The sequence below is a fragment of the Pseudophryne corroboree genome, chromosome 5, assembly GCF_028390025.1.
Source record: "Pseudophryne corroboree isolate aPseCor3 chromosome 5, aPseCor3.hap2, whole genome shotgun sequence".
NCBI lineage: Eukaryota > Metazoa > Chordata > Amphibia > Anura > Myobatrachidae > Pseudophryne > Pseudophryne corroboree.
In genome coordinates this window covers 17,847,788-17,863,952 of record NC_086448.1, presented here as the reverse complement: position 1 = coordinate 17,863,952, position 16,165 = coordinate 17,847,788, and the positions used below count along the sequence as shown (strand labels likewise).

The 16,165-nt window shown below is 46.2% G+C and overlaps 1 protein-coding gene across 1 annotated transcript in view; it reads left to right on the top strand.

Moving 5' to 3' along the window:
• SHARPIN (SHANK associated RH domain interactor) overlaps positions 1 to 16,165 on the top strand; it is a 91,360-nt gene that overhangs the window by 9,554 nt on the left and 65,641 nt on the right. The window contains exon 3 of the mRNA XM_063921109.1: positions 2,597 to 2,716. Within this exon, the coding sequence (XP_063777179.1) occupies positions 2,597 to 2,716 (120 nt within the window). The remainder of the gene's footprint in view (positions 1 to 2,596; positions 2,717 to 16,165) is intronic.

Genomic DNA, 16,165 nt, shown 5'->3' with positions numbered 1-16,165 from the left:
CACTGCCTAACCCTCCCTTACCCGCTGCCTAACCCTAACCCTCCCTTACCCGCTGCCTAACCCTCCCTTACCCGCGGCCTAACCCTAACCCTCCCTTACCCGCGGCCTAACCCTATCCCTCCCTTACTTGTGGACTAACCCTCCCTTACCCGCTGCCTAACCCTCCCTTACCCGCGGCCTAACCCTATCCCTCCCTTACTTGTGGCCTAACCCTCCCTTACCCACGGCCTAACCCTCCCTTACCTGCTGCCTAACCCTCCCTTACCCGCGGCCTAACCCTAACCCTCCCTTACCCGCGGCCTAACTCTATCCCTCCCTTACTTGTGGACTAACCCTAACCCTCCCTTCCTGGTCCCTAACTCTAACCTTCCCTTCCCTGCTTCCTAATGCTAACCCCCTTCTACCTAAACGTAACCCTTCCCTCCCCCTCCCCGCAGCAGGACGTCAGCGCGTCCCAATGTGAGGACGATCGGGATGCCGGCTGGCGGTAATGTGATGCCGGCATTGCGTCCTCCTTTGGGATCCCGGCGTCTGTATATTGGCCGCTGGGATCCCATCCATCTGGAAGCTAACTGCTTCCCGCGTCATCTTGTGCGCAGGAAAGAATATATTACCGAGATACGCTCTCTAAAAACTTGTAGGCGCGAGTAACGAAAATAGCACCTGCCGGCGCCAGCGATGAATCAGCCAATCAGAAACTGGGGATCATCATTATTAGCAGGCACCCTCTCTGTCACCACCGGGTGTCATCTCAGTCACTGCATGCGCATCAGTGAGAGCCGTATACATGTGATATCCTTTATATCTCACCTACTGTATGTATATATACACACCTGCCAGCAAGGTAGCGTCACGTAAACAGGAGGAAACAAGGGACTGTCGGCGGTGAGACAGCCGCACCGTGCAGCGATGAACAGCAGCTCATCTGGCGAGCTGGAGACTGGTATAGTGGAAATGTAGCACAGGTGATAATATATCCGAGGCGGCCGAGTACATGGATGGAGCTCAGCGACTATTCCACAGGTGTATTTCATCACCATTCACATACAGCATGCAGGTAGCGGACACAGAAAGGAAACCCCACTGTAAAGTCACATAACAGGGTGGCGTTGTGCAGCGCTGTGGCTTTGGGTCTACTAATATCCGGCGTCTTAACTGGCGCTTGGCTGTCAGTGGCTGACGTCTCAGGCGTCGCTCCAGAATATGCCATTAACGCTCTGCTGGCGATCTGATGACTAAGAAGCCATGAATTACATTGGTGTCATGCTCATTAAACCATTGGCCACACGTGATCTGCGGATAGGACATTGGGGGTCATTCTGAGTTGATCGCTAGCTGCCGTTCGCAGCGAGCAGGCTAAAAATGGGCATTTCTGCGCATGCGTATGGGCCGTCGTACGGATACAACGTCCGTTGTGGTTGTGCACAAGTTGTAGCGAAGTTTTCAGTTGCACTGACGGCCGCAAGAAGATTGACAGGAAGGGGGCGTTTCTGGGTGTCAACTGACCGTTTTCAGGGAGTGTTTGCAAAAAACGCAGGCGTGTCTGAAAAAACGCAGACGTGGTTGGGCGTTCGCTGGGCGGGTGTATGACGTCAAATCCGGACAGGAATAGGCTGAAGTGATCGCAAGCGCTGAGTAGGTTCAGAGCTACTCTGAAACTGCACAAGCTGTTTTTGCAGAGCTCAGCTGCACAAGCGTTCTCACTTCTGCTAAGCTAAAATACACTCCGCAGTGGGCGGCGGCATAGCGTTTGCACGGCTGCTAAAACTAGCTGGCGAGCGATCAACTCAGAATGACCCCCATGTCATAATGGGAGACACCCCTTTCGTCTGCGAGAAATGCTGCCACTTAGAGTGGGGATGAGCACTCTGTTCTGTACAGTAACAATTAGCGTTCACCTGGTGTTCCAAGGAAATGACTGCACCCATACCGAGCCAGTATTTAAGGTGAACCCTCCGACCTCTTTGCCTTCCTCCAGAACTCGCACAAACCATTTATTCTCCCGCTTTGCACCCCTGCTCTTGCAGACACGTGTAGCCGGTGTGATGAGCGGATGATACATTGCACTACGGCCGGTACCCTGCTCTGTGCAGTTCCCGTCAGACTGATTCTGGTGGAACCGGCTGCTGCGCTACAGGTTGCAGTTTGCAGTTTAGTGATCCTCGGTCCGTTCTGCCCCACACTGTGAACTGGTGCTCAGATATTACCATACAGACATTAATATACATGACCCTGACCATGATGGGAAGTTACTTCTCTAACACATCAACCTCGCCGGCGCTTTTCTATTTGCTTTCAGAATATTTAGTATCGCTTCTGCTTTCAGGATTGGACGCTAGGCTTGATGCTGTGGTATAGAGGGTTTAGCAGATCAGTCCACTAACAAAGTGACAGAGAGAGACCCTGAAGCAGTGGCCCCGGACTCCTGCTAGGGGAATCAGCAAGTTAGTAATATGTATGTACCTAGCGCTAGTGCAGCGTTAATAACTGCGCAGTGATTGGGGGACGCCACTGACAACACAAACTCTCTGAGGGCTCACTCGTATTTCTTTTTATTGTATTTTAATATTTGATTTGTCTTTAATTTTTCCCTCAGTTGGGCAGAGTCGGGGGATAACTTTGGCAACAAAACCCCCATTACCCAATAAACCTCAGGTTGCACTGGAAACCCCAGAAGCAGAACCTCTTATAACCCCGACAGCGCTGTGCACAAAAGGTAAGTGCTCGCTTCTCTGTGTCAGGGGTCCTGTGTTTTATATAGAGTCAATCATTGTAACCGTCTCCAGATTTACCAACACCATAATGGGAGAGTTGTATCAATCCTTGGAGAGGCATAAATTGGAGAGAGATAAAGTATCAGCCAATCAGCTCCAAACTGCCATGTTACAGGCTGAGTTTGAAAAATGTCAGGGGCTGATTAGTTGGTACTTTATCTCTCTCCACTTTATCTCTGTCCATACTACAATAACTGTAGGATGGTGTAAGTGCACTGTGTTATACCGAGGAATAGTTGTAGTGTAAGTGCGCTGTGTTGTACAGGGGAATAGCTGTAGTGTAAGTGTGCTGTGTTATACAGGGGTATAGCTGTAGGATGGTGTAAGTGCGCTGTGTTATACAGGGGTATAGCTGTAGGATGGTGTAAGTGCGCTGTGTTATACAGGGGTATAGCTGTAGTGTAAGTGTGCTGTGTTATACAGGGGAATAGCTGTAGTGTAAGTGTGCTGTGTTATACCGAGGAATAGCTGTAGTGTAAGTGTGCTGTGTTATACAGGGGAATAGCTGTAGTGTAAGTGTGATATGTTATACCGAGGAATAGCTGTAGTGTAAGTGTGCTGTGTTATACAGGGGAATAGCTGTAGGATGGTGTAAGTGCGCTGTGTTATACAGGGGTATAGCTGTAGGATGGTGTAAGTGCGCTGTGTTATACAGGGGTATAGCTGTAGTGAAAGTGTGCTGTGTTATACAGGGGAATAGCTGTAGTGTAAGTGTGCTGTGTTATACCGAGGAATAGCTGTAGTGTAAGTGCGCTGTGTTATACAGGGGAATAGCTGTAGGATGGTGTAAGTGCGCTGTGTTATACAGGGGTATAGCTGTAGGATGGTGTAAGTGCGCTGTGTTATACAGGGGTATAGCTGTAGTGTAAGTGTGCTGTGTTATACAGGGGAATAGCTGTAGTGTAAGTGTGCTGTGTTATACCGAGGAATAGCTGTAGTGTAAGTGTGCTGTGTTATACAGGGGAATAGCTGTAGTGTAAGTGTGATATGTTATACCGAGGAATAGCTGTAGTGTAAGTGTGCTGTGTTATACAGGGGAATAGCTGTAGGATGGTGTAAGTGTGCTGTGTTATACAGGGGTATAGCTATAGGATGGTGTAAGTGCGCTGTGTTATACCGGGGAATAGCTGTAGTGTAAGTGTGCTGTGTTATACAGGGGAATAGCTGTAGTGTAAGTGCACTGTGTTATACCGGGGAATAGCTGTAGTGTTAGTGCACTGTGTTATACCGGGGAATAGCTGTAGGATGGTGTAAGTGCACTGTTTTATACCGGGGAATAGCTGTAGCGTAAGTGTGCTGTGTTATACAGGGGAATAGCTGTAGTGTAAGTGTGCTGTGTTATACCGGGGAATAGCTGTAGGATGGTGTAAGTGCACTGTTATACCGGGGAATAGCTGTAGGATGGTGTAAGTGCACTGTATTATACCGGGGAATAGCTGTAGTGTAAGTGTGCTGTGTTATACAGGGAAATAGCTGTAGGATGGTGTAAGTGCACTGTGTTATACAGGGGAATAGCTGTAGTGTAAGTGCACTGTATTATACCGGGGAATAGATGTAGGATGGTGTAAGCGCGCTATGTTATACAGGGGAATAGCTGTAAGGTGGTGTCAGTGCGCTGTGCTATACCGGGGAATAGCTGTAAGGTGGTGTAAGTGCACTGTGTTATACAGGGGAATAGCTGTAGGATGGTGTAAGTGCGCTGTGTTATACAGGGAAATAGCTATAGTGTAAGTGCACTGTGTTATACAGGGGAATAGCTGTAGTGTAAGTGCACTGTGTTATAACGGGGAATAGCTGTAGTGTAAGTGCACTGTGTTATACCGGGGAATAGCTGTAGGATGGTGTAAGTGCACTGTGTTATACAGGGGAATAGCTGTAAGGTGGTGTAAGTGCGCTGTGCTATACCGGGGAATAGCTGTAGTGTAAGTGCACTGTGTTATACAGGGGAATAGCTGAAGGATGGTGTAAGTGCACTGTGTTATACAGGGGAATAGCTGTAGGATGGTGTAAGTGCGCTGTATTATACAGGGAAATAGCTATAGTGTAAGTGCACTGTGTTATACTGGGGAATAGCTGTAGGATGGTGTAAGTGCGCTGTGTTATACAGGGGAATAGTTGTAGTGTAAGTGCATTGTGTTATACATGGGAATAGCTGTAGGATGGTGTAAGTGCGCTGCGTTATACAGGGGTATAACTGTAGTGTAAGTGTGCCGTGTTATACCGGGGAATAGCTGTAGGATGGTGTAAGTGCGCTGTGTTATACAGGGGAATAGCTGTAGTGTAAGTGCACTGTGTTATACAGGGGAATAGCTGTAGGATGGTGTATAACACAGTGCACTTACACCATCCTACAGCTATTCCCCTGTCTAACACAGTGCACTTACAGGGGAATAGCTGTAGTGTAAGTGCGCTGTGTTATACAGGGGAATAGCTGTAGGATGGTGTAAGTGCACTGTGTTATACAGGGGTATAGCTATAGGATGGTGTAAGTGCTCTGTGTTATACCGGGGAATAGCTGCAGTGTAAGTGTGCTGTGTTATACAGGGGAATAGCTGTAGTGTAAGTGCACTGTGTTATACCGGGGAATAGCTGTAGTGTAAGTGCACTGTGTTATACCGGGGAATAGCTGTAGGATGGTGTAAGTGCACTGTGTTATACCGGGGAATAGCTGTAGCGTAAGTGTGCTGTGTTATACAGGGGAATAGCTGTAGCGTAAGTGTGCTGTGTTATACAGGGGAATAGCTGTAGTGTAAGTGTGCTGTGTTATACCGGGGAATAGCTGTAGGATGGTGTAAGTGCACTGTGTTATACCGGGGAATAGCTGTAGGATGGTGTAAGTGCACTGTATTATACCGGGGAATAGCTGTAGTGTAAGTGCGCTGTGTTATACAGGGAAATAGCTGTAGGATGGTGTAAGTGCACTGTGTTATACAGGGGAATAGCTGTAGTGTAAGTGCACTGTGTTATACCGGGGAATAGATGTAGGATGGTGTAAGCGCGCTATGTTATACAGGGGAATAGCTGTAAGGTGGTGTCAGTGCGCTGTGCTATACCGGGGAATAGCTGTAAGGTGGTGTAAGTGCACTGTGTTATACAGGGGAATAGCTGTAGGATGGTGTAAGTGCGCTGTGTTATACAGGGAAATAGCTATAGTGTAATTACACTGTGTTATACAGGGAAATAGCTATAGTGTAATTACACTGTGTTATACAGGGGAATAGCTGTAGTGTAAGTGCACTGTGTTATACCGGGGAATAGCTGTAGTGTAAGTGTGCTGTGTTATACAGGGGAATAGCTGTAGGATGGTGTAAGTGCACTGTGTTATACAGGGGAATAGCTGTAAGGTGGTGTAAGTGCGCTGTGCTATACCGGGGAATAGCTGTAGTGTAAGTGCACTGTGTTATACAGGGGAATAGCTGTAGGATGGTGTAAGTGCGCTGTATTATACAGGGAAATAGCTATAGTGTAAGTGCACTGTGTTATACTGGGGAATAGCTGTAGGATGGTGTAAGTGCGCTGTGTTATACAGGGGAATAGTTGTAGTGTAAGTGCATTGTGTTATACATGGGAATAGCTGTAGGATGGTGTAAGTGCGCTGCGTTATACAGGGGTATAACTGTAGTGTAAGTGTGCCGTGTTATACCGGGGAATAGCTGTACTGTAAGTGTACTGTGTTATACAGGGGAATAGCTGTAGGATGGTGTAAGTGCGCTGTGTTATACAGGGGAATAGCTGTAGTGTAAGTGCACTGTGTTATACAGGGGAATAGCTGTAGGATGGTGTATAACACAGTGCACTTACACCATCCTACAGCTATTCCCCTGTCTAACACAGTGCACTTACAGGGGAATAGCTGTAGTGTAAGTGCGCTGTGTTATACAGTGGAATAGCTGTAGGATGGTGTAAGTGCACTGTGTTATACAGGGGAATAGCTGTAGGATGGTGTAAGTGCGCTGTGTTATACTGGGGAATAGCTGTAGTGTAAGTGCACTGTGTTATACAGGGGTATAGCTGTAGTGTAAGTGCACTGTGTTATACCGGGGAATAGCTGTAGTATAAGTGCACTGTGTTATACCGGGGAATAGCTGTAGTGTATGTGCGCTGTGTTATACTGAGGAATAGCTGTGGTGTAAGTGCGCTGTGTTATACCGGGTAATAACTGTAGGATGCTGTAAGTGCGCTGTGTTATACAGGGGAATAGCTGTAGGATGGTGTAAGTACGCTGTGTTATACCGGGAAATAGCTATAGTGTAAGTGCGCTGTGTTATACAGGGGAATAGCTGTAGTGTAAGTGCACTATGTTATATCGGGGAATAGCTGTAGGATGGTGTAAGTGCGCTGTGTTATATCGGGGAATAGATGTAGTGTAAGTGCGCTGTGTTATACCGAGGAATAGCTATAGTGTAAGTGCGCTGTGTTATACAGGGGAATAGCTGTAGTGTAAGTGTGCTGTGTTATACAGGGGAATAGCTGTAGTGTAAGTGCACTGTGTTATACAAGGGAATAGCTGTAGGATGGTGTAAGTGCGCTGTGTTATACAGGGGAATAGCTGTACTGTAAGTGCATTGTGTTATACAGGGGAATAGCTGTAGGATGGTGTAAGTGTGCTGTGTTATACCGGGGAATAGCTGTAAGGTGGTGTAAGTGCGCTGTGTTATACAGGGAAATAGCTATAGTGTAAGTGCACTGTGTTATACAGGGGTATAGCTGTAGTGTAAATGCGCTGTGTTATACAGGGCAATAGCTGTAGTGTAATGCACTGTGTTATACCAGGGAATAGCTGTAGCATGGTGTAAGTGCACTGTGTTATACCGGAGAATAGCTGTTGCATGGTGTAAGTGCGCTGTGTTATACAGGGGAATAGCTGTAGGATGATGTAAGTGCGCTGTGTTATACAGGGGAATAGCTGTAGTGTAAGTGCGCTGTGTTATACAGGGGAATAGCTGTAGGATGGTGTAAGTGCGCTGTGTTATACAGGGGAATAGCTGTTGCATGGTGTAAGTGCGCTGTGTTATACAGGGGAATAGCTGCAGTGTAAGTGCATTGAGTTATACAGGGGAATAGCTGTAGGATGGTGTAAGTGCGCTGTGTTATACCGGGGAATAGCTGTAGCATGGTGTAAGTGCACTGTGTTATACAGGGGAATAGCTGTAGTGTAAGTGCACTGTGTTATACAGGGGAATAGCTGTAAGGTGGTGTAAGTGCGCCGTGTTATACCGGGGAATAGCTGTACTGTAAGTGCATTGTGTTATACCGGGGAATAGCTATAGTGTAAGTGCACTGTGTTATACAGGGAAATAGCTATAGTGTAAGTGCACTGTGTTATACAGGGGAATAGCTGTAGTGTAAGTGCGCTGTGTTATACCGGGGAATATTTGTAGCATGGTGTAAGTGCACTGTGTTATACAGGGGAATAGCTATAGGATGGTGTAAGTGCGCTGTGTTATACAGGGAAATAGCTATAGTGTAAGTGCACTGTGTTATACAGGGGAATAGCTGTAGTGTAAGTGCACTGTGTTATACAGGGGAATAGCTGTAGGATGGTGTAAGTGCACTGTGTTATACAGGGGAATAGCTGTAGTGTATGTGCACTGTGTTATACAGGGGAATAGCTGTAGTGTAAGTGCACTGTGTTATACAGGGGAATAGCTGTAGTGTAAGTGCTCTGTGTTATACAGGGGAATAGCTGTAGCATGGTGTAAGTGCACTGTGTTATACAGGGGAATAGCTGTAGCATGGTGTAAGTGCACTGTGTTATACAGGGGAATAGCTGTAGTGTAAGTGCACTGTGTTATACAGGGGAATAGCTATAGTGTGGGATCCGGTCTGAAGATCGACAGTGTCTAGGTCGACAATGTTTAGGTCGACAGTCACTAGGTTGACATGGATGGAAGGTCGACAGGGTTTCTAGGTCGACATGTGCTAGGTCGACAGGTCTAAAGGTCGACATGAGTTTTTCACATTTTTTTTTTCTTTTTTGAATTTTTTCATACTTAACGATCCACGTGGACTACGATTGGAACGGTAAAGTGTGCCGAGCGAAGCGGTAGCGGAGCGAAGGCACCATGCCCGAAGCATGGCGAGCGAAGCGAGGGGAGGGGACGCGGTGCACTAATTTGGGATCCCGGTCACTCTACGAAGAAAACGCCACAAAAAAAAAAAAATCCTCATGTCGACCTTTAGACCTGTCGACCTAGCACATGTTGACCTAGAAACCCTGTCGACCTTCCATCCATGTCGACCTAGTGACTTTCGACCTATAGTGGTCGACCTAAACATTGTCGACCTAGACACTGTCGATTTGATGAACCACACCCCTGTAGTGTATGTGCACTGTGTTATACCGTGGAATAACTGTAGTGTAAGTGCATTGTGTTATATAGGGGAATAGCTGTAGGAATGGTGTAAGTGTGCTGTGTTATACCTGGGAATAGCTGTAGTGTAAGTGCGCTGTGTTATACCGGGAAATAGCTATAGTGTAAGTGTACTGTGTTTTACAGGGGAATAACTGTAGTGTAAGTGCGTTGTGTTATACCGGGGAATAGCTGTAGGATGGTGTAAGTGCGCTATGTTATACAGGGGTATAGCTGTAAGGTGGTGTAAGTGCGCTGGGTTATACCGGGGAATAGCTGTAGTGTAAGTGCGCTGTGTTATATGGGGGAATAGCTATAGGATGGTGTAAATGCACTGTGTTATACAGGGGAATAGCTGTAGTGTAAGTGCACTGTGTTATTCCGGGGAATAACTGTAGGATGGTATAAGTGCGCTGTGTTATACAGGGGAATAGCTGTAGGATGGTGTAAGTGCACTGTGTTATACAGGGGAATAGCTGTAGTGTAAGTGCACTGTGTTATACAGGGGAATAGCTGTAGTGTAAGGGCGCTGTCTTATAACGGGGAATAGCTGTAGGATGGGGTAAGTGCGCTGTGTTATACTGTGCGCTGTGTAAGTGCGCTGTGTAAGTGCGCTGTGTTATACAGGGGAATAGCTGTAGTGTATGTGCACTGTGTTATACCGTGGAATAGCTGTAGTGTAAGGGCGCTGTGTTATAACGGGGAATAGCTGTAGGATGGTGTAAGTACGCTGTGTTATACAGGGGAATAGCTGTAGTGTAAGTGCGCTGTGTTATAACGGGGAATAGCTGTATGATGGTGTAAGTGCGCTGTGTTATACAGGGGAATTGCTGTAGCATGGTGTATGTGCACTGTGTTATACAGGGGAATAGCTGTAGTGTAAGTTCACTGTGTTATACCGGGTAATAACTGCAGGATGGTGTAAGTGTGCTGTGTTATACCGGGGAATAGCTGTAGTGTAAGTGCACTGTGTTATATTGGAGAATAGCTGTAGGATGGTGTAAGTGCACTTTGTTATACCTGGGAATAGCTGTAGCATGGTGTATGTGCACTGTGTTATACTGGAGAATAGCTGAAGCATGGTGTATGTGCACTGTGTTATACAGGGGAATAGCTGTAGGATGGTGTAAGTGCCCTGTGTTATACAGGGGAATAGCTGTAGGATGGTGTAAGTGTGCTGTGTTATACAGGGGAATAGCTGTAGCATGGTGTATGTGCACTGTGTTATACCGAGTAATAACTGCAGGATGGTATAAGTGCACTGTGTTATACCGAGTAATAACTGCAGGATGGTGTAATTGTACTTTGTTATACCGGGGAATAGCTGTAGTGTAAGTGCACTGTGTTATACAGGGGAATAGCTGTAGGATGGTGTAAGTGCGCTGTGTTATACAGGGGAATAGTTGTAGGATGGTGTAAGTTCACTGTGTTGTACAGGGGAATAGTTGTAGGATGGTGTAAGTGCGCTGTGTTATACAGGGGAATAGCTGCAGTGTAAGTGCACTGTGTTATACAGGGAAATAGCTGTAGGATGGCGTAAGTGCACTGTGTTATACCGGGGAATAGCTGTAGTGTAAGTGCACTGTGTTATACTGGGGAATAGCTGTAGCATGGTGTAAGTGCACTGTGTTATACAGGGGAATAGCTGTAGGATGGTGTAAGTGCACTGTGTTATACCGGGAAATAGCTATAGTGTAAGTGCGCTGTGTTATACAGGGGAATAGCTGTAGGATGGTGTAAGTGCGCTGTGTTATACAGGGGAATAGCTGGAGTGTAAGTGCACTGTGTTATACAGGGAAATAGCTGTATATGGCGTAAGTGCACTGTGTTATACCGGGTAGTAGCTGTAGTGTAATGCACTGTGTTATACCGGGGAATAGCTGTAGCATGGTGTAAGTGCACTGTGTTATACCGGAGAATAGCTGTTGCATGGTGTAAGTGCGCTGTGTTATACAGGGGAATAGCTGTAGGATGGTGTAAGTGCGCTGTGTTATACAGGGGAATAGCTGTAGGATGGTGTAAGTGCGCTGTGTTATACAGGGGAATAGCTGTAGGATGGTGTAAGTGCACTGTGTTATACAGGGGAATAGCTGTAGGATGATGTAAGTGCACTGTGTTATACCGGGGAATAGCTGTAGTGTAAGTGCAATGTGTTATACAGGGGAATAGCTGTAGGATGGTGTAAGTGCGCTGTGTTATACCGGGGAATAGCGGTAGCATGGTGTAAGTGCACTGTGTTATACAGGGGAATAGCTGTAGTGTAAGTGCACTGTGTTATACAGGGGAATAGCTGTAAGGTGGTGTAAGTGCGCTGTGCTATACCGGGGAATAGCTGTAAGGTGGTGTAAGTGCGCTGTGTTATACCGGGGAATAGCTGTAGTGTAAGTGCAGTGTGTTATTCCGGGGAATAGCTGTAGTGTAAGTGCACTGTGTTATACAGGGGAATAGCTGTAGTGTAAGTGCACTGTGTTATACAGGGGAATAGCTGTAGGATGGTGTAAGTGCACTGTGTTATACAGGGGAATAGCTGTAGGATGGTGTAAGTGCGCTGTATTATACAGGGAAATAGCTATAGTGTAAGTGCACTGTGTTATACTGGGGAATAGCTGTAGGATGGTGTAAGTGCGCTGTGTTATACAGGGGAATAGTTGTAGTGTAAGTGCATTGTGTTATACATGGGAATAGCTGTAGGATGGTGTAAGTGCCCTGCGTTATACAGGGGTATAACTGTAGTGTAAGTGTGCTGTGTTATACCGGGGAATAGCTGTAGGATTGTGTAAGTGTACTGTGTTATACAGGGGAATAGCTGTAGGATGGTGTAAGTGCGCTGTGTTATACAGGGAAATAGTTGTAGGATGGTGTAAGTGCACTGTGTTATACCGGGGAATAGCTGTAGTGTAAGTGCACTGTGTTATACAGGGGAATAGCTGTAGTGTAAGTGCACTGTGTTATACCGGGGAATAGCTGTAGCATGGTGTAAGTGCACTGTGTTATACAGGGGAAAAGCTGTAGGATGGTGTAAGTGCGCTGTGTTATACAGGGAAATAGTTGTAGGATGGTGTAAGTGCACTGTGTTATACAGGGGAATAGCTGTAGGATGGTGTAAGTGCACTGTGTTATACAGGGGAATAGTTGTAGGATGGGGTAAGTGCGCTGTGTTATGCAGGGGAATAGTTGTAGGATGGTGTAAGTGCACTATGTTATACTGGGGAATAGCTGTAGGATGGTGTAAGTGCATTGTGTTATACAGGGGAATAGCTGTAGGATGGTGTAAGTGCATTGTGTTATACAGGGGAATAGCTTTAGGATGGTGTAAGTGCGCTGTGTTATACCGGGGAATAGCTATAGGATGGTGTAAGTGCGCTGTGTTATACCGAGGGAATAGCTGTAGTGTAAGTGCAGTGTGTTATACCGGGGAATAGCTGTAGTGTAAGTGCACTGTGTTATACAGGGAATAGCTGTAGTGTAAGTGCACTGTGTTATACAGGGGAATAGCTGTAGTGTAAGTGCACTGTGTTATACAGGGGAATGGCTGTAGTGTAAGTGCACTGTGTTATACAGGGGAATAGTTGTAGGATGGTGTAAGTGCACTGTGTTATACAGGGCAATAGCTGTAGTGTAAGTGCGCTGCGTTATACAGGGGAATAGCTGTGGGATGGTGTAAGTGCACTGTGTTATACAGGGGAATAGCTGTAGGATGGTGTAAGCGCGCTATGTTATACAGGGGAATAGCTGTAAGGTAGTGTAAGTGCGCTGTGCTATACCGGGGAATAGCTGTAAGGTGGTGTAAGTGCACTGTGTTATACAGGGGAATAGCTGTAGGAATGGTGTAAGTGTGCTGTGTTATACAGGGGAATAGCTGTAGTGTAAGTGCGCTGTGTTATAAAGGGGAATAGCTGTAGGATGGTGTAAGTGCGCTGTGTTATACAGGGGAATAGCTGTAGGATGATGTAAGTGCACTGAGTTATACCGGGGAATAGCTGTAGTGTAAGTGCGCTGTGTTATACAGGGGAATAGCTGTAGGATGGTGTAAGTGCGCTGTGTTATACAGGGGAATAGCTGTAGTGCAAGTGCACTGTGTTATACAGGGGAATAGCTGTAGGATGGTGTAAGTGCGCTGTGTTATACAGGGGAATAGGTGTAGTGTAAGTGCGCTGTGTTATACAGGGAATAGCTGTAGGATGGTGTAAGTGCACTGTGTTATACAGGGGAATAGCTGTAGTGTAAGTGCACTGTGTTATACCGGGGAATAGCTGTAGCATGGTGTAAGTGCACTGTGTTATACAGGGGAAAAGCTGTAGGATGGTGTAAGTGCACTATGTTATACCGGGGAATAGCTGTAGGATGGTGTAAGTACGCTGTGTTACACCATCCGAAAGCTATTCCCCTGTATAAGTGTGCTGTGTTATACAGGGGAATAGCTGTAGGATGGTGTAAGTGCATTGTGTTATACAGGGGAATAGCTGTAGGATGGTGTAAGAGCGCTGTGTTATACCGGGGAATAGCTATAGGATGGTGTAAGTGCGCTGTGTTATACCGGGGAATAGCTGTAGTGTAAGTGCAGTGTGTTATACCGGGGAATAGCTGTAGTGTAAGTGCACTGTGTTATACAGGGGAATAGCTGTAGTGTAAGTGCACTGTGTTATACAGGGGAATAGCTGTAGTGTAAGTGCACTGTGTTATACAGGGGAATAGCTGTAGTGTAAGTGCGCTGTGTTATACCGGGAAATAGCTGTAGGATGGTGTAAATGCACTGTGTTATACCGGGGAATAACTGTAGGATGGTGTAAGTGCGCTGTGTTATACAGGGGAATAGCTGTAGGATGGTGTAAGTGCGCTGTGTTATACAGGGGAATAGCTGTAGGATGGTGTAAGTGCACTGTGTTATACAGGGGAATAGCTGTAATGTAAGTGCATTGTGTTATACAGGGGAATAGCTGTAGTGTAAGTGCACTGTGTTATACCGTGGAATAGCTGTAGTGTAAGGGCGCTGTGTTATAACGGGGAATAGCTGTAGGATGGTGTAAGTGCGCTGTGTTATGCAGGGGAATAGCTGTAGTGTAAGTGCGCTGTGTTATACAGGGGAATAGCTGTAGCATGGTGTATGTGCACTGTGTTATACAGGGAAATAGCTGTAGTGTAAGTTCACTGTGTTATACCGGGTAATAACTGCAGGATGGTGCAAGTGTGCTGTGTTATACAGGGGAATAGCTGTAGGATGGTGTAAGTGCACTGTGTTATACCGGGGAATAGCTGCAGCATGGTGTATGTGCACTGTGTTATACTGGGGAATAGCTGTAGCATGGTGTATGTGCACTGTGTTATACAGGGGAATAGCTGTAGGATGGTGTAAGTGCCCTGTGTTATACAGGGGAATAGCTGTAGGATGGTGTAAGTGTGCTGTGTTATACAGGGGAATAGCTGTAGCATGGTGTATGTGCCCTGTGTTATACAGGGGAATAGCTGTAGGATGGTGTAAGTGCCCTGTGTTATACCGGGGAATAGCTGTAGCATGGTGTATGTGCACTGTGTTACACCATGCTACAGCTATTCCCCTGTATATGTGCACTGTGTTATACAGGGGAATAGCTGTAGTGTAAGTTCACTGTGTTATACCGAGTAATAACTGCAGGATGGTGTAAGTGTACTGTGTTATACCGGGGAATAGCTGTAGTGTAATTGCACTGTGTTATACCAGGGAATATGTAGTGTAAGTGCACTGTGTTATACAGGGGAATAGCTGTAGGATGGTGTAAGTGCACTGTGTTATACAGGGGAATAGCTGTAGGATGGTGTAAGTGCGCTGTGTTATACAGGGGAATAGCTGTAGGATGGTGTAAGTGCACTGTGTTATACCGGAGAATAGCTGTAGTGTAAGTGCGCTGTGTTATACAGGGGAATAGCTGTAGGATGGTGTAAGTGCACTGTGTTATACAGGGAAATAACTTTAGGATGGCGTAAGTGCACTGTGTTATACCGGAGAATAGCTGTAGTGTAAGTGTGCTGTGTTATACAGGGGAATAGCTGTAGGATGGTGTAAGTGCGCTGTGTTATACAGGGGTATAGCTGTAGTGTAAGTGCGCTGTGTTATACAGGGCAATAGCTGTAGTGTAATGCACTGTGTTATACCGGAGAATAGCTGTTGCATGGTGTAAGTGCGCTGTGTTATACAGGGGAATAGCTGTAGGATGATTTAAGTGCATTGTGTTATACAGGGGAATAGCTGTAGGATGGTGTAAGTGCGCTGTGTTATACCGGGGAATAGCTATAGGATGTTGTAAGTGCGCTGTGTTATACAGGGGAATAGCTGTAGTGTAAGTGCACTGTTATACAGGGAAATAGCTGTAGTGTAAGTGCACTGTGTTATACAGGGGAATAGCTGTAGTGTAAGTGCACTGTGTTATACCGGGGAATAGCTGTAGCATGGTGTAAGTGCACTGTGTTATACCGGGGAATAGCTGTAGCATGGTGTAAGTGCACTGTGTTATACAGGGGAATAGCTGTAGGATGGTGTAAGTGCACTGTGTTATACAGGGGAATAGCTGTAGGATGGTGTAAGTGCGCTGTGTTATACAGGGAAATAGTTGTAGGATGGTGTAAGTGCACTGTGTTATACAGGGGAATAGCTGTAGGATGGTGTAAGTGCACTGTGTTATACAGGGGAATAGTTGTAGGATGGTGTAAGTGCGCTGTGTTATGCAGGGGAATAGTTGTAGGATGGTGTAAGTGCACTATGTTATACCGGGGAATAGCTGTAGGATGGTGTAAGTACGCTGTGTTACACCATCCGAAAGCTATTCCCCTGTATAAGTGTGCTGTGTTATACAGGGGAATAGCTGTAGGATGTTGTAAGTGCATTGTGTTATACAGGGGAATAGCTGTAGGATGGTGTAAGAGCGCTGTGTTATACCGGGGAATAGCTATAGGATGGTGTAAGTGCACTGTGTTATACAGGGAAATAGCTGTAGTGTAAGTGCACTGTGTTATTCAGGGGAATAGCTGTAGTGTAAGTGCACTGTGTTATACAGGGGAATAGCT